Source organism: Aptenodytes forsteri, unplaced genomic scaffold, assembly GCF_000699145.1.
Source record: "Aptenodytes forsteri isolate BGI_AS27 unplaced genomic scaffold, ASM69914v1 Scaffold4, whole genome shotgun sequence".
Classification (NCBI taxonomy): domain Eukaryota; kingdom Metazoa; phylum Chordata; class Aves; order Sphenisciformes; family Spheniscidae; genus Aptenodytes; species Aptenodytes forsteri.
In genome coordinates, this window is record NW_008795442.1 from 2932361 (window position 1) to 2951235 (window position 18875).

The 18875-nt window shown below is 38.0% G+C and overlaps 1 protein-coding gene across 1 annotated transcript in view; it reads left to right on the plus strand.

Annotated features, from left to right (window-relative positions):
- Positions 1 to 2: 2 nt before the first annotated feature.
- LEMD3 (LEM domain containing 3) overlaps positions 3 to 18875 on the plus strand; it is a gene marked incomplete at its 5' end in the record, with an annotated part of 43738 nt that continues 24865 nt past the window's right edge. The window contains 3 exons of the mRNA XM_009281123.1: positions 3 to 867; positions 15189 to 15226; positions 17184 to 17250. Coding sequence (XP_009279398.1) covers positions 3 to 867; positions 15189 to 15226; positions 17184 to 17250 — 970 coding nt within the window. The remainder of the gene's footprint in view (positions 868 to 15188; positions 15227 to 17183; positions 17251 to 18875) is intronic.

An 18875-nucleotide genomic window follows, 5' to 3' on the forward strand; every position in this document is an offset into this window, starting at 1 on the left:
GTGCTGTGAACGGTAACCGGCGCCTCTCCTACGGCGGCAGCAGGGACAAGTACTCTGACTCGGAGGAGGAGGAGGCGGGGGCGAGGGCCAAGCAGCAGGTACCGAAGGAGGAGTCTGCAGTTCGCCGGCCCAGACGGAGCCTCAGCAAGTCTCCTGCTCCATTCATAACAAGCAAATGCGCTGCAGCCGGCGCTGGCGTGATGGAGACGGGCCAAGAAAGGGCTGGCGGAGGCTGTGGCGCTGGTCTAGTCGTAACGAATGACAGGGCGGCGGAGGCGGCTGCTGCCGGGAGTCTAGACAGGGGCAGAAATCAGGAGGAGGAGGAGGCGGCGGTGGCGGCGGCGGCGGGGGGAGGAGGAGGATGTGAAAATCTGGACTCTAGTCCTCCCAGCCCCAGGTACCGCATTGGCCTACCTAAGAAATCCCCTACAGTATTGTTGCTGCCACCACCGCTCTCGGACGTGGACAGCAGTAAAATCACTGACCCTCCAGGCACCATTAGGAAAGCGACCAATAATCATGTTCTCAGCGGTGCTGCTGGTAGCTATAACGTTGAATCCAGGATCTATTCAGCTACTAATAGCCTTCCCCCGGGTGGAACCACCTCCTCCCTTAGACTCAACCACTCCAATCATACGGGTTCAAATCATACCTACCTGAAAAACACCTACAAGAAGAATCTCTCAGAGCCCGAGGAGGAGCTTCTCCAACAGTTCAAAAGAGAGGAGGTATCCACCACTGGAGGCTTCAGTGCACATTACCTGTCCATGTTCCTCTTAACTGCTGCATGCTTGTTCTTTCTGATACTGGGATTCACATACCTGAGAATGAGAGGTTCTGGAGTAGCTGAGGATGTGGGAGTCAACAGTAAGTATTAGGTGAAGGGTAAGAGCAGTTTCTTTCTGCAACTGGATATACAACTGTTAATTCACCTTTGCGTTCCCGGACATCCCCTACTGAGCAGTTCTGGCTTCCACCTGGTATAATCTTTCTATATAGGGTGGAGCACAGAGAAATTGTCTTTCCTTAAGTATATACCTTGCAAGCTGGTATAATAAGCTTGCAAGACATTTGAGGATAAATTCAAATCCTGGCATTCCCTGCTGTAATCTATTGATACCTTGTTTTCTAGCATGTTTTCTTCACAAAGAAATTTTGTGTTTTGTTCAATGTAGCAGATCTATGGTTCATAGAGAATTGACGAGGTAAGTCTTTATGCTAATCTTGCAGAAGTAATCATGCACATTTAGATACCTGGGATTCCAGCAGGGCTAAGATTTGACTGTAGTTTTTTGGTAATAAAGCAGGTTGTTTTCATTTGTGTGTACTGAGGCTTGAAAAGGATGCTAGGTTGAGATGATGTTACACACTACAACCAACTTTGTGCAGTGAATGCTGGGCCTATTGTGTATTCTTTTCTAATAAGTATGTTTTTCTAAATACAGTTGAGAGTATGATTATACATGAAATACTGTTGTGCTTTAGTTTGAATTTCAGAGCATTCTTTTCTTAATTCTGAATTATTTGGGAGCTTCTTTAATATGTGAAAGTGACTTCTTGGAATGGATTTAGAAACTACCATTTTCTATTCACAAAGCATAAAAAAATGGAAACGTACCACCTAAGGGTGGTGATTCATGCTAATTCAATTCTTGGCTGCTCTGAAATGGACAGTGGAGATTCTAACACCAGAAAGAAAAATCATGCCATTGCTGTCTTAATCTCTCATCAGGAGCAATGCAAAAAGCTAGTTTTGGAACGTGGCAGCATTAGAAGGTCCTTGGGGACTTGCATTTTTCTTGAAATGATTGATGAAGGCACGTGGGGTGTATACACATGCATGTATTTCTTTGTATAGATAGAGGATTTATATACTCATGTGTGGGCATGTATACAGTGCCTTGTAAGGAGTGATCCCACTGTTGGATTGGGATCTGCTAGATGTTACAGGGCAGAAATAGCAGTGTGGGCTGTCCTGTCTTTTTTTTTTTCTCCCTTTCAAACGTTATTCATTACATTATGGTAGCAAAATTGTTCTTAATTCTGTTTTCTGCTCTTTGGGGGGGGGAATAAAGGATTTAGTGTTTAGGAAGGACAGTAGCAGCAAGGACTTAAGCATTTGCAGTGGTTTCATTGCTGTCCACGTGGCTCTTAACTACTGTTCAGTTTTTTTCTTTGGGAAGGCAGTGAACATACGCAGGTGGGCTAAAATTAGATACAGTATAGTGTGACTGTTGGGACTACTCATACTCATATTCTGTGGTTAACTTCTGGCCATAACTGCTAGAGACATACATAAATTTTCTTACGTACTGATAAGCTGTGTAATTCTACTAACATGTATTAGATTTTTTTTCTAGTCTTGAAATCTGATGATTTTTAATAGGGGAGAAGGTCTGTCAGCTTACTGGTGTAAACTTCCTGACTGTCAAATTCAGTGGTTGAGTTAAAACTCGCCTGCCATGCTGCTTGATAAAGCTGAATTTCTCAGCTATGCAGATAGCAATAATACTGTGAAAAGAAATCCACTCTGAACTCTTTGTCTTGGAAGAAAACTTCATTTCAAATGTGTGAACTTTCCTATAGAGCATGCAGGATCACTGTGTTGAGTATATTGCTCTTAAAAAGTTAACCCAGCTGGAACTGATACACAGGGAAAATTGTTCTCTTCTGCCCTTTTGCTTAGGTTAGGCTGCCCAGCCGAAGGTCTGGTAGCCCAGTGTTGCTTGATGGTTCAATTAAGCCAGTTCTTGGCCTGTTCCTATTCGTTCTCTTTTCAGTGGAACTCCTGAAACTGGATTTCCTGAAGAATTGTTCTGGCAGTGGCAGTCACGTTTCATCTGACCTCCTTCCTCACAGCCCCGGGCTTTGCAACATAACAAATGGGAACAGGGGAAATATGGCCCGTTGGAAGAAGCGAACAGCAGGTTTTGTGGCTAGCTGCTTTAATAGGAAGAGGAGCAGGCCGCTTCTTTTAAGTAATGTGGGAACGAGCAGGGAATTACCTTGCCCATATGCTCAGCGTGTGCTTGCTAAATTCTTACTTCTCAAATGGGCATATGCAACAAAAATATGGTAGGTCTGTAGAACAGGCAAGAACAGACAAGACAGGCCAATAAAGACTGATTGCTACTGGGAAGGGAAAGAAACCTGTCATCTATTAGATGCTTCTCTAAACTTAAACATCATCTGAGTGAGTCCTTTGGCTCTTATGCTTGCGTGGGTGTATTGTCTGTTTTCTTTATAGAAGCAGAACTGATTCATACATTTTTATTAAAAAATAATAGTTTATCTCATGAAACAACCTTTCAGTTAGGTGATTGGATACTGAGTTTTTTCTGTCTTTTAGATGGCTGTAGGTAAGATTCTGTTAGCTGAGAGTGATTTGATTGTGAAAAACAGTTATTTTCAACTTCAAACTATTGTCATAAAAGGTTTTAGGATTCAGTGGAGTTGCACTATACCCATCTCCATAATTATCATAGTTACTGTAAGAAAACAAAACAGTTATTTGTATATTTGGGTGGCTTATTTTAACTTTGCAGGGGATGATGCACAATGAGCTTAATGTTGGTTGTCTTAATTGTATGTTACCTAAACTGAAATTCAATCAAAATAAAGTGATGTTATGTGTGTGATATTGAAAAATATTTATCACTGAGTACACCCAATATTGGCACTTACAATATTTGTCAGGCTGTAATCTGAGAACAGAGGAGGTGTGTGTAATGGGGGAGGCTTAAAACTAGGTGTTGGGGCTGAATTTAGGCCAGGTAAAATAGCATGGATGAGAAGTGGTAAGCAGGAAACTTCAGAAGAGGATTGTCACATATATCATGCATAATGTTCAAATGATTTCTTATTCAGAGCTCTAAAATAGCTATGAAGTGCTTTAGTTTTTCCACACATGCGGTGTAAAATGTTCAAAGACAAATCAGAATTGGGCTAATTCTTCCATATCTAACCTACATATGGTCTCTTGCGGTAAGGTTTTTATGCATTTAGCTGTCTAAAATGCAGATAAATATCTATGAGGCTTTTCCTAAAGCACCTTAAACCATTGAAATTAAGCTACTCTTTAAGCTTACATAAAAGACCAACTAATGCGTAAGCGCATATTGTGCTTGCTCTCTCTGACAGTGTTTTATGTGAAAAGAAAGATCAGTTTGGGCTTGATGCTGGTAACCTCATTCATGTGGCTCTTGCTGTAAAGCATGTTTTGCTTGCACCTGCCTTCAAAATACCATGGAATTGTATCAACTTCTTGCCAAGCCAGCCTAGTATTTTGTCAGGAAAATGGTGGAATTTACTTTTGTCTACTTCCTAGGGTTCCTCAAACACTGAAGAGTTGGGTATCTCTTCGAACTTCTTTGGTTTTGTTTTGTGGTGTTACTCTGAGGATCTCAAGTGGCTGCTCTTGGGAGTTAGTTCTAAAGTTATTTTTCATGGAAAGCTGATAATGGTATCAGATCTTTAGATGTTGCTTTCAGGTCTGGTTTACTTTCTGAAAGATGAGGGCACTAGTACAGGTGCTGTTTAAGGTTGTAATCTGAAATAGGTTGCATTTAAGTTACTCTTGCTGTTTCTGCTCCAGTGCTTTGCCTGGGGAGTGGTTGATGTATTAAAAAAGCCAACAACAACAACAAAAAGTAATCTTGAAACTTTCAGGTAGGTCTTGTTTAATATCTTATGTTCTTATTAGGAGAGGCTTTTGAAAGTGACATCTCTTGCTAGTAATTTTGGTCTTTCTATGACACTTGTTACAAAACAACTGCTAGGACGATAATCCTTACTATATTTGCTACAACTTGTGTTTTTGAAATGTTAATTCAGGGAGACTTAGCAGTTGTGTATATTGCAAGTGGAAGCTTATGCAAATCACAATTCTAAGAGTTTAATTCTATTCCATTGACGTTACTTTGTTCTCAACTTCTACATCTCTCAGGCGTTAAAAATTCTGTGGAATTTTATGCAGGGGATTTCATTGTTAAGAAGTTAGACTTGCTGTATAAAAGACAAGATGATGACTGTTTTGCTCACAGGCCTGCAAATTACTATTAAAGTGCTGTGGTATTTCACAGATAGCTGTTACAAATCTACTTGCCTTCTAAGATCACCACCTCAGAAGAGTCTGTCCTCTTGACAGTGTTGACTTCAATGGAAAAAAATGAATCTTGGATAAGAAATATTTATAGAAGAGAAGATAGTAAAGAGAGGAAGCCAAATTAAAAGATTCAGAGAGTTTCTGTGTTGTGTGGCTATTAATGTTGCATTGTGCTTTGCAGGTGATACTCTGACTTGTATTTGGCAATATAACAACTTCTTCTATTGATGTATTGGCATATAGCTCTGTTTCACTTTCTGTATATTGCTTTAAACTCTAGTTAGAAAGTATTTCTCGGTGATACAAAAGAAAATCCTGATGTGCATCTTAAAGACTAATGTCTCTTGTAGCTGATCTCACTTCTGTGGTTTGGTGAGTTTTGGATTAAGATCAGTAGATCAAAAAAACCCTAGGCTGCCTTCGTAAGGTAAAGCCAGGCAGAATAGTTAAACTTCCTTAGGATTCTTGGCATTTTTAAACTCCTTATAGGTATATCAGAAATAATTCTTAAATGAGGAACAAATTTGGCCAAGACTTGTTCCCAGGAAAGTTCAAATAATTGTTACATAGTGCAAAATAGTTCATTTTAGCTGACAACTTCAAATCCTTTCTAAAGGATAATAAACAGTCTATTTACCTTTGCAGTAGATCTGTAGTATAAAGTATAAATATGAGAATTGTTCATCAGTATTTGAACTTCAGAAGGTCTGTTTTTTTTTTAAGGAGATACCTGTATTTGATACTTTGTTCAGTGTACTTAGAACTAACTTACTTGGCATTCATACCTTAAATGTGCTGCTGTTTGCAGATACACACAAAACTTTCCTTATGCCATGACTTTATTCTTACAATGACGTTTTTTCAACATTACTGTTGTAGGCTATGCTTTTTTGTGAAGTAAGTCATGAGAAATTGGAACTAAAATTACTTGCCTGGGGAGCAGGGATGTAGAAGAGCTCTGACAGAATCTGTTTTCACTAGGTATCAAAAACTAATAGAAAGTTTGCACTCCGTTCTATAGTGCATGGTAGTTTTCTCGAAAGAAAATTTGGTTTCTGATGTGAGAAAATTAAGGGTGATCTAGGATCTGAAAGCAGATTGGTTGCAACTTTTCCATGTTTATAAAGCATTGCGGACTAGAAAGGAGTGGGAAAGCAAAAAGCAAACTTGTGTTTCTTCTGTTAAGAACCTCTGCCAACTCTGATAGTGTTCTTCAAGTGCAATGCTGATTTCTTTCTGCTTAGGACAGATGCATACAGCGATAATGGATGCAATGGAAATATTTTAAGGAAGAGCCCACGATACCCAAGGACTTAAATTTAGCATTGTAGGAGCCCCACTTTGCACTGTTTTGTAAGTTTTAAGTTTCCCAGTATGAGAGGAGAATCAGGCCTGCAGTCTTTCTATTCCTGGGGACCAATTGTGTTTCTAAAAAAATCAGGTACATTTAACTCCTGTTGACATCCGTGTTTCATCTGGGAGTAGTAGGTCGCAAAACTTTGGCTTGATTGCTTACCCAGCTAAGCTGGCAGGAGTGCTAGAGTTGTACTGAACTGATCCCTGTCATGCTTCTAGACTTGTGCTTCAGAAATGGTATGAACATGTGAACAGGACAGAGCTGCTGTTTGAGAAAGTTGTTTGGTCACTTAATTTACTTGGCTAAGCTTTTTTGTTAAGCAAGTACATCAGTTTTTGTTGATGAAAGTGCTGTTCCAATGCTCTGGAGAAGCAGAGTCTCCATTGTAATCATGAGGCATATATTCCTTACACCTGTAAAGTTACTTGTATTCTCTGGTAAAATTAGTTGTCTGTTGTGATTTGTGGTAGGTTGAGGGGAGTAAGTTGACTGGTTAAGGGATTGTGAAATCAAGGTATATTAAGAAGAAAAAGTAATTTTCAAGGGACTCACACGTTTTCTAAGAACTTCAGTATAGTATCTTTGTCCTTACTCTTCCTTTCTGGGCTTCTACTATTGCTGCTGGTAGGTCTAGAGTTGCGGGAGAAGGTGGCAACTCCTTTGCTGTGACTGTAATAAATGAGGACATGGTGTAACTCTGCCACAGATCAAAGTAACCTTAATGGCTTCTGTCCACTGAGGAATTCTGATTTAGAAAAACTTGGAAAAGGGGCAGTGTTACTGATGGAAAGAAGCATACTGATGGATGCAAGGGAAAAATGGATCGAAGAACCACTGCACAACTTAAAGCTGATGTCATATAGGTTCCTTCTGTGTAGAAGGTTTGCTCCAGTTTATAATGTCTGATGTTGAGTCCTGTTGTAAATATATATATATAAAAAACCCCATCAGCTTCTTGAATGAAACCGATGATATGAAAGCTTTGCAGTTGATGTCTGTGTGCTGTCCCTAGAAAATGGGGAATAGCAAAACAAACTCGATGCTTTGACTCCGTGCAGGTATGGCCTCTCTGTACAGCTGACTGTTCAGATAAAACACTGCTTTGATGTTGTCTCAATATTTCTACAGTTTTTCGATCCAGGAAAATCAAGGCTTTGGGTTCATGCATCTCTAGTCCGAGATATTGCTAGCATTCTCTCCTAGAAACTTCAGGGATTCTGTAGAAGTCTGTCCATTCAGTAAGCTTCTCAGCCCAGCTGGAGGAGTTGAAGACAAATGTAGGTAATGGAGATGGAAGATTGAATCAAGTATATTTAGATTACTTGAGCACACCATGGCATGAATAAGAAATCTGTCTTCACCAAGAGGTACCGTTTGTAATTAGGAAAAATAGTATGGCCCCAAACTGCTGTACTTTGGTTTTGGTGGCTCCTTTTCTCCGGTATCCTTATCATAGTTGCCTTTTCCCTGCTACTGTGCTGTACTTCCCACAATGCTATTTAGTGCTGTTTCTTTGTTCTGCTGTGTGTTTACAGTCTACTGTGGAGGGTGGGAGGGTAAGGAGCAAGTAAGTGTGGATGCGTGCTAAAAGTGAAACAGGCAAACGTCGTGTGCCTGTTGGGCCTAGTTTGTTGGAGGAGATGTGCTGTTACGTCTGGTGTTTTGCAGAGATGAATTTTTCTTTTTGCAGAGGAAAGGATCAAACTTTCTGCTTACTGAGGATCATACTGTAACACAGGTATCTTGAATAAAAATTATCCGTAAAAGCTCTCTAAACTGAGGCAGTTGAAAAACTGACTTGATGTTAAGGAAAGATTCAGCTGTTTTTAGAATTCTCTAATCCTTGTGGCAGATTGTGCTGCCATTCAAAATTGGCATGGCCAAGGACTATTCCAACTATAATGGTGTACTGATTTAGAAAAATAAAAACTTCTTCCAAAGCACACAAAGATGATCTGTAGTGAAGGAATTGCTCAGCTTGACATATGACTTGGTGCCTTAATATCAAAGCGTAGAGATTTAGCCTACTGATTCAAAGTGGTTTCTACCTGAATTAGTGCAATCTGGAGATGGAGGTCATGCAAAACCGCTCATTTATTTTGAGCGCTGAGTAATTGCAGAGAGGCAAATAAAGGCAGGATTATTTTATTTAAGCTATTTGAAAGATGGAGCTCTGGAATAACTTATTTCCTGTAATAACTTGTTTGTTTGTTTTTGTTTTCTGGCATTTTAAGGTTTAGGAGCTTTAAGAGACAATGTTTTAGAATTGTCCTTGACACATACACAGTATGTAACTGGGTGGAATCAGTACTCAACCCCAAACTTACTGAAAAAAAGTTACAGATCTGTTAGTTGATGTTGAAAGTGCTTGGATTGTAAAATTATTGAGAACTTGTTTCCAAGGTCATGTAGAAAAAGGCTGGGCTAAAGGCCCATTTCGGATAGCAGTGCTTCCAGTATTGTTGCTTCCTCTGTTAACAATACATTATCCAGCTAATGTATTTTTTTGATGAAGAAAAAATTCTAATGGAAAGCATTAGGTTATCCACTTAGGTTATCCATTTACTGAACACACCTTTACAGGACAAATTTTGGGAAAAATACTGCTTCTGTTTTGGGATTAGTCTGCTTGTGACATGGTCGGTGGGGAAGAGAAAAGTACTTTTCTCTTTGCAGGGAGAAACGTTCTTGCTTCTGCAGAAGTTGCTAGCTTGGAAGTGTGTGTTGCAGTGTACAGTCTCTGAATCCTTGTGTGGATGGTATTTGGCGCTTTTGGTATCATCACATTGAGAAATTAAGTGCTTACAGGTCAATTGGGATCATTCTTGTTTCTGCAGCTGTGGCTTTATGGCTCCTTAAAGTTGCATTGGAAAGTTGCTTTTTCGTTTATAAAATCAAATTATCTGTACCTTCAGAAATAGATTATGGCATTACAATGATTCTGTTAAAAATGTTAGCTTAATATTCAGTAGGTATACTGAATACCTGTAGGTAGGATTTTCTATTTTTAGGAAGGGAATTGAGAACGAAGTATATTTGAGAATATCAGTACGGCACTAATAATCCATGGTGCTCCTTTATTTTGAATAGTGTCCAACTCTGGTCCCTAACCTCAGAAAGAACATAGCAGAGCTGCAAAAAGGTTCAGAGAGTAGTAATATGATCAAAAGCATAGTATGGCTTTCATAGCAAGGAGGAATAGGACTCTTGAGTGTGGAAGAGTGAGGACCAAGGGAAAGACTGAGGAATGAATTAAAGGCATGAGTATTATGGAGAGGGTGAAAAGGGTCTGATTACTCACTGTCTCCTCTAATACAAGGAGGAGTTTCTCAAGTTAACAAGTGGCAAGTTCAGAGTAAGCAGAGAAACTGTTTTTTCACATGGTGACGTTTCTGTTGTGGAACTCCCTATGACCATATGTTGCTGAAGCTAAAAGCTTGCTTGGGGTTAATGTGGGACTAGACAAATTGGTAGGGAAAAATACATTGGAGTTGATAATTTAAAAAAAAGAAAACAACATAGCTAGCCACTTCTGTCTGTCTCAGGAAGCTTCTGAGGTGCAAATTTTTTTATGACTGGGAGAATATTCTGTTGAAGTATCAGCATATACTTTATATTCTTACACTCTGACACTAATTTTTGCCACTGTTCTGTTGATTCCCCCCCTCCAGTTAGGGACAGGTGTCTCTGAAAAGAGTAAAACTTCTTGCTACTGCTGGAGGCAGGATTCTGGGCTAGTTGAATCCTTGGTTTATCCTGGTGTGACTGTTCCTTCATACTTCAGTTTTGACGTTATCTGTTGAAGTGTATTGAATACTGAAACTGCAAGAATGGTAACACTGTTCCGGGCAAGGTACCGCAGCATCTAGGAGATATCTGTAGTGGAAAGATTAGCTACTTTTTGGCATCCTGATTTGGTGACCAGAAGGTAACCAAATTCCTTATTTTGGTACCATGTTATTGATAAGGTTCTAGCTTATGTCCTAAGCAAAGGTATTTTTATTTGTGCATGTCTTCTTTCTAGGTATGACTGCCTGCGAAGCTATGTCAGTCTTTGGAACTTGTACCATTAAGACTCTATAAAAGCTGATGTGTGTTCATGAATTTCTGCAATTAGGCTCCAACTTCATGTCTGCTAAACCATGCTTTGAAAAAGAGGAGAAATCCTACTTTGTGCTCCCTGGTTGTCTTACTGAAGAAAACTAAACCCTTGTAAATACTGTGTCTATCTGCAATTGTTACCAATGTATTAGGGAGGAAAATGGGGGGTGGGGATGGTGAGTGGTTTTTTTGTGACTTTAAAGATGAAAGCTTCTGTGTTCTAGTGAAAATTAACCTTGTATGTTGACACTGACTGCACTTGTATTCCTAAAATTGAGCATCTCTGTGAGATGGCTTGGTATGTGCATTTGTGTCGACAGCTTTGGCTGGAATGCTTTGGAGCTGTGCTGTGACCCTTAGCTTTGTATTGGTGACTTCTTGTTTTTTGAGACTGACCGGTTCTGCCATTCTGAGGAATTCTAGTAGTTTGTAAATCATAATTTACAGCTTGTCCCAACAGTAATGTGTGTAAATTAGTTACTTTGAAGGGTCATTAGCAGTCTTTTCAGTTAACCAGAACAATATTTGTATGCTGCTTTGCTTTCTTTCACAGGCTTTTTGGTAATCTTATTGTCTTGTTCTTGATTAACTAGCATTTAAATAAGATCACTTCTTAAAAATGGAGTTTAAATAGCATATCCCTTCCTGATCTGAAATCAAGTTTCATGTGAAGATGATATCCCTTAGTGTGCTTACTTTTTGTTTCCTTCCATGTCTGGCCAAAGAATCCTATTATCATTACACACTGTCAGGAATAAAGCTCTTCTGCCAACGTATCAAACTTTCAAGCAGAATGTTTAGCTATTACAGTGTTTTGGGGGGGTTGGTATGGTTCCCTTTGTCAAGTTTTTCAGGTTTTTCTTCCATGAAAATACTCTTGCTTTTTTATACTGCAGCTAATACTCACATGTGGCCAGGTAAAACCACCATGCTTCTCACAGTTTTGCTGCTGTCTGGGGAGTTCTAATGGATAATGAGATTGCCATGTCCAGTCCAGGCAGGTTGTTGCATCCCTCCTTTTTTGAGGGCAGTGGATGTGGTTGTCGGTTGGTAGGCTAACGTGGAGAAAAGACCCTCTGGGACAACAGTCAGGACATTCCTGTTTTAGAAAATTATCTCTATAGTTTTTAGCTTTGTAGTATAAGTAGATAAGAATTTGTTCTTTGAAGCTTATAAAAATGTGAGCTTGATAGATAGATGACTTTCAAGGCTGGTAATTGTTGCTGTATGGTAGAGGTCTTGAACCCTTTTTGAGGAGGATCTTTGGAAGTATATGTTCACGTAAGAAACTCTTCTATTAGTAATTAGTTATTAAATTAAGACTTAGTTTGGTAGAACAAGAACTTGTTACTCTTAAAACTATACTTATATATTTTAAGAACTGTCAAGAAACCTTTTGAACCAATAATGTTGATGTAATATATTGAAATACCTTAGACATGTTGGAGTAGATGAAAACTTTATATCTATGGCTGGAGCAAGTGGGAGGATTTGGTAAGAGCTTAGATCCTGGACAAAAGAAAGAAGGGTGGATTCAGAACAGAGGAATTACTGAAGTAGTTAAGGAGTGGCCTTATTAACTCAAGCTAATCAAGGTTATGTGGTAAATAGATGCAGATTGATTAACAGTTGTTAATTGCATATGGAGCTGATAAATTGCTGCAGTTGCATTATAGCATACTTGCCTCTTAAAGTATCAGGCATCCTAAAATATGTTAACATCTTATAAAATGTATCTCACTGGTTAACTTGGCATAAAATCACTAACTTCAGAGGGATTTCACAGAAATCCTATAGTGAGTTAAAATAATGAATTACAAGGATTGTTAAATTTTTGTGACAAATAATTTTGGAGGAGAGACTTTTTTTTTTTTGGTCGCTTTAACCACTATGTATTTGTGAAGGAGAGGCAAACATTGACATCTTGTCTGGATTGCTTCATAAATTCAGTGTTTTAATTTATCCAAATACGAAGTTACTCACATGTGAGATTGACTTTACACTGGGATTGTGATGCTGGGAGAGTCTAACACCACTATTGCCTTCACTTAATTGTTGTACTGTCCTAGCATATGTAGAATAGCAGCTGACAGTTTTCAGTTTGCATCTTTGCAGGCACGGAAGTATTGCATTTGTGTTTGTTCCATGGCTTTCATCAGTGCTAAAATATATGTTTGTCAGGTATACTGAAATCTACACACTGTTTTGTCTCATGTCCCCCCCCTTCCCCACCCCCTCCAATCTAAAACAATATAATCAAGATTTCATGTATGCTCAATAAGATTGACCTTGGGAAGAGACCGTAATTACATAATTATCCTGTCTGGATAACTAACGATCAAACTGGGAGGTTGGCAGTCATCTAGAGCCTTGGCTGTGTTTCTCTAATCCTATTTTAGGCTATTTAGATTAAAAGTTTAGTGTACTGGGAATGTTCTGCTGAGTTAATGAATGGAATACATAGAAGCTTTGTAAAGTTGGTAGCTTGATAATCTAGTAGGCAATGTCTGAGAATTTGCACCTATAGAATGAAATAATGAAGTGGTATAGGGCTTGGATTACAAGAGAGCTTGAACATCTTCTGCTTCTATCAGTTTTAATTAATCTGATACCTGAATCCATACCTGTGAAAACCAGTCCCTGTGTTTGGATGGTTTTGTGTTTTGTGTTTTTTTTTTTTTTTTTTTACCCCCATTTGCTGTGTGGGGAAGCTGAAGTGTTTATTGCTGTTGGGTAGGTAGTATGCTTAATTTTCTTCTGATCTCAGGCACATGGACAAACTGTTGTTTGCAAAGTTTCAGAGGATCAAGCTTTCTTCTTCACTCAGAAAGCATTTTCATTGCCCCGCTGTTTTATACATAATTTGTTGGTTGTAACTGTAGAAATGTGTTCCTTACCATTGCTACATGTAGGAGCAATGAAATGGTAATCATTCCCACTAAAAACTCGCCTTTCAAAAATAAGGTGAAGTGCGTCAGCACCTGCCTGCTGCCAACAGTGCTATGGAAATTTGCACAGGTAACAAAAATTACATTGTTTTACAAATAATTCATTTTTTGTTATAAAGTCTATTTTTTTTACTTATCCAGATGTGGATACTTGGCAAAGGTTAGAGGACCCCTGGTTTATAAGTTGGTCCTTAGTTTCTTTTGTATCCTCCATTTCTCCTAAATGAGAAATCTTGCCATGAATTTGATCTAGTGTGTCCACCTTTATTTCTTTTATTTTTCCCATTTATAACTAAATTAACTGATCAGCTTAATAATCATGGTTATAGTTCAGGAGTCAAGATATTGTCAATCAGCTGACTGTTGGGGAGGCAGCTCTTGATGTTTTGTGAATATCTTTACGCATGGGAGTGCCTTGTAAGAAGTCAAATTGGTTAGCACTGTCAGAGGCTGTTGCTGAGTTACCTTCAGATGCAAGCAGAAATGCTGTGTAAACAGCTGCAATATCTGGGGGGGTGTCATTACACCATGTAAATGGAATTACGTATTTTGGACACTATTTAAGATGGTACTTGTCTTTTACTATGCCTTGGTATAGAAAGTTGAACTGCAGGATTTCAAAATGCACAAAATTCTTCCCAGACTGAGATTTCTTCCAGATTCTCTATGCAAATGCATCAGACCTAGAAGTAGTGGAAAGTACTCTTTCTTTTGGAAGAACTCTACTTTTTGTAGAACTGTATATGGAGCAGTGTGCCCCTTCAAGTGCTACCTGTTCTTGGTGTGCTTTCAACATCAGTATGATGACATTTACAACCTAGACCTTCAATTTTATGTCAGGTTTCCCAGGATACTTTTTTTCCTTTTGTTTTTGTGCTTTGTGAACTGTGGTCAGTAGAAGCTTCATTTTCTGTTTGAATAGCATGTGGAACTGCTAGTTTCTCTATAAGCTCAAACTGTGGGTGAAACGAGTTTATGCCTTAGAAAGGCAAGACAATATGCTTTAATGGTGATTGCTTCCTGCCTTGGTAACTTGCAGTTACCAGCTGGTTGGTCTTAAGTGGAAGCATAGCACAAATTACTTGTCTGATTTCAACTTTTCTTCCTTGAAGAATATGTTTTTGTAGCCAAGAGGAATATAATAGGTAAACTTATGCTTTCAGGAGCTGTGGAAACTCTTATTTAGAAAAGAAGGAATGGTCATTTAGTCAACTGCACTTTTCACCTGAGCTCTCAGTGTGTCATCTCTTACTCTTGTCAAAACAGAAAATGCTGATGAGTTGTACAGCTTTGTGTTGTATGGATTATTGCTTAGTAAAAAAGTAATTTGACTTTTTTAAACCAGACACTAAAAACGTAAAGCCTTTGAATTATGATTTCAATGCAATTGAGTCATTAAAACAAGAGTTCAGCAAATGGCAAGCGCAGTTTTGTTTGCATGGAAATAGCTGTGAAATTTGCAGATATACAAGATTCTGGTTTAACATAAATGCTAGTATAATGCATTATCAAATGCGGAGTTAAGTCAAAGGTTAATAGCTGTCTAATTGTTTTGTCATATTATGGACTTGTTTCTTTTTATCTAAAGATTACAGTGTTGTCATAAAGCTACAGTATTGGTACACCTTTTTAGTATTTTCAGACTCTAGAATGAATTATTTCTTTCTTTTTTTGACAGTCAAGAATCCCTTCAGTGAAGAACTACAAAAAATAAAAGTAAGTAAAACCACTTCATATTGAGATTTTAGTCTGTCAAATGATTGTATAAAAACAATATAGGTCTGTTCAGAAGGATGCAGTTTCAGAATGTTTTGCACGAGATGAATGCACTTCTTGCAACTCTAATGTTTTAATTTTGTTTTTCATCTTGGGCAATATAACTAGGATTACAAGATTTGGCTGTGGCATGCTGGTTGCTTTATATACTAAGAAAATGTTGCATAATTTGTCTTGTAGAGCTATGAGGAAAAACTGTGGTGGTGTAAGTTTTGAGACTAAATTTATCAGTTTGTCTCTTACTGTTACCATTTGGTTTCTCAACCTTGAAAGGACAGCTGGTAAGAGATGATTGACTTGAAACTCCAGGATCTTATTTAGTGCCATAGAAGAGCAAGGGTTAGCCTCCCTCAGAAAATGGATTAAAAAGTTTGTCTTTTTCGCTTTGATTCTATTCTGTTACATTCACTCTTTCAACTGGAATATCGGGATAACCATTTTTGAGATGTCACCATTGAAGGTACCTGTATTATTTTTAGTTCTGCAGCATGTTTTGGTGGTTCTCTCTTCTGGCCTTCAGTCTTTTTGCCTGGACTGTAAACATAGTGATCTGCTTTTGCTAGGCATATATAAGCAAGTATTGCAAGATAATTGTGTGGAGTTTTTTGTTGTGGTGTGGTTTGGTTGGTTGGTGGTTTTTGTGGTTTTTTTTTTTTTTTTTTTTTTGTCTAGGATTGAGCTCTCCAAAAGTGAATAATTGTGTATTTTAAGTTGGTAGCCTTGGCTAGTTTCTTGGGTAGAAAATGTTTCTGAATCTTTTAAACAGATCAAATTTTGTTGGGTAAATTCTGAGGATTCTTTCAGAATGACTTTAGTAGTGCAGAGAGAATGCATCTCGTGCACTGGACTTGACAGCTTGAGAACCTGTTTTGTACGTTACTTTCTTCTGTTTCTTGTGTACTGTTCCATAGTAATCCTACTCCATGCTTGATTGCTCGTTAGCTATGAAGGCTATAGTGTTCAGTGCCTTCCTTTTTGTGGTCCAACCAATAATTGACAGAAGAAGAATTTGGTCACAAAATTGTTTCACATGGCTGTCTCAGTGTAGCTATTAGTGAAGTCATGGGTCTACCTACTGGCAAATAAATGGAACTTAGAGTACTGCTGTTGGGGGGTGTGGGTGTGGTAGAGGACTGATTTTCCTCTTCTGCTATGCCCAGTATTTTCCAGCCAGGAAATGAGTTAATAAGGTTGGTTAGTTTCCTGGGGAGTACCAACTATATCAATTTAATCTCAATGATGGTTTTGTAGGACCAGAATAGGGAGAGGTGATGCTGGTAACTCTTGATATCATCTACGGGAATTAGTCAAATCTTTGATCAATGAAAGAAGTATTCTGCTTTTTGGTAGCAGGTTTCTTATGGAAAAAAATTGGAGCATTCAAATTTTAAGATTATGTCAGACAGTGCTGGTGCATCAGGGAATTAAAATATATTTAGTTTTTTTCAATGTGAGTATAATCAGCAGATGCATAAACTGGAAAATGACTTTCCTTGCATATTTTCTGAATAAGAAAACACCACCAAACTTCTTTTGGGTCATTGCACTGTGCTCTCTCAGTAGTATTAAAACTACTCTCTCAGTAGTATTAAAATAACCTTTTGGGCTGTCAGTTTTAACTGGCAGATCCATCAGAGTCCAGGCTGCAATCTAGTTTAGTTTCAGTCAAGATCTGAAAAATGAATATTGTGAATACTTTGATTCAAAATCTATTGCTTGCATCATTGTTGATGTGTGAAACAGTACAACTTTCTACCTGTATGTGTAAAAAAAAAACCAAAAACAAAAACAAAACCCAATTTTTTTTCTCGTGTTATATAAAGATTTTTGGAGTAAATGGAAGAAAATTACCTCTACTAATGTTTGTTTTAACATTAATGTGTTTTTCTAATTCTAGGAAGATGAAATAAGTCTCATGATGAACAGCTTATATGCACTTCATGATAAATTGGCACAAGTAGCAGGTAACACTTTAAAAATATTGTGACTAAGTGTTATAGCAACAGCTACAAAGAAGTCTATGCTCAGATAGTGATTTGCAACAACTGGTATATGCTGGGGCCCTGATAGCCATTTAGAGTTCCATTTTGGGAAACTAGAAATCCCATTTCTAGTTCGCTTACACTACCTTTTTCACCAGTGTAGTGCCTGTTGTTGCAATGTTTTTTAGTTAACAGGATAGGCTGTTGAATATTGTGATCCTGTATGGTTTTTGATCTAATATCTTAACGCTTTATTAATCTGATTTCATTAAAAGGTTTAAATATGCTATATGTGGAGAGGAATATGTGTTTCTTTTAAAGGTAGTTATTTCACTATGGTGGAAAAATGTTTGAAAAAATATTTTGTAACAATCGGAAAATGGTTACTAACACAATGAACAGTAGTGGTTGAACAAGATTGCCTTGTTAGACAAAGTAGTCCAACTTAACCATACTAATTATATAATAATGTGTCAGAGATGGTTTTTAGGATTAGTATTAATTATTGAATATTCAAAGTAAAAAATACAGTGCTTTTGCCTAGAGTCATAATTAACACAGCTTTAAACTGCATAGATATTTACACATCACAATCAGGAAATGGTAAAGTTAAGACTGTGTTTATAACTTTGGCATCTGGTGAGTGTGAGTTACAGCAGAATCTATTTCATGACTAATAAGCCATTTATTTGTCATCCTTGCTTATTTAATCCATAATGCATTTAGGAGGCAGTGGTTCAGGTTTTTTGTTTTAAGCCTTACTGTTCTTTGTGTCAGCTATTTGTTTTGCAACAGCAAGATTCACTAAGAAGGCTTTTCCTCTATTACCAGGTACTACAGACATTTCTCAAACGTTAAAAAATATGAAAACAACTCTGTGTCAGATACAAGACTGATAATTTAATGTGTCAGGGCTATATAGGAAATTTGTGAGAAATTTGAGCAGTTCTGTAATACCTTTAAATTGCAAGAGTAATCTTCCTGCAGAAGCTTTTTGTTTCCGGAGCATTTACAATATATGCAGTGAATAAAATAGACGCTTGGACAAAACCCACAAATTTCTTCTTGTTTACATTATTCTTTAACCCAAAATAGTAAAAGAATGATGTTTAACCTGAGTGCATGCAAAATAATAGTTGCTTTAGTCTTCATTTCGTTGCTTTCTGACTGTGAATGCCTTGCAGTGTTGATCTTTCACAGGTCAATTACATCTTGATAGATCTTTATCTTCAAATTATTTCATACTTAATAGATGGTAGTAGATAATTCTATGCTATAAATCATTGGGGCCAAAAGATTTTTTTTCCATGTGGGGTAGCCAACCTGTGGTGTGTAGGACCTACAGCTGTGTGCAGTAGAGCACTGACTTGTATGAAGTGGAAGTAATGGGTTATGCTACTTCTCTCCCTCTTTTGAAAAGAAAATATAACAGCTTGCTGTTCCCTCAGCGTGTCATCTGGCCCTCTGGTGGCCATACAGTAAACAATGTACTTGCCTGGATAAAAAGGTTTGTCACCTCATTTCTACATCTGTGAAAGAAAGGGAGTTTTCTTCATTAGCTGGGGCTTACTTACGTGCATGTACACTTATAAAAATGTTTACTTGTC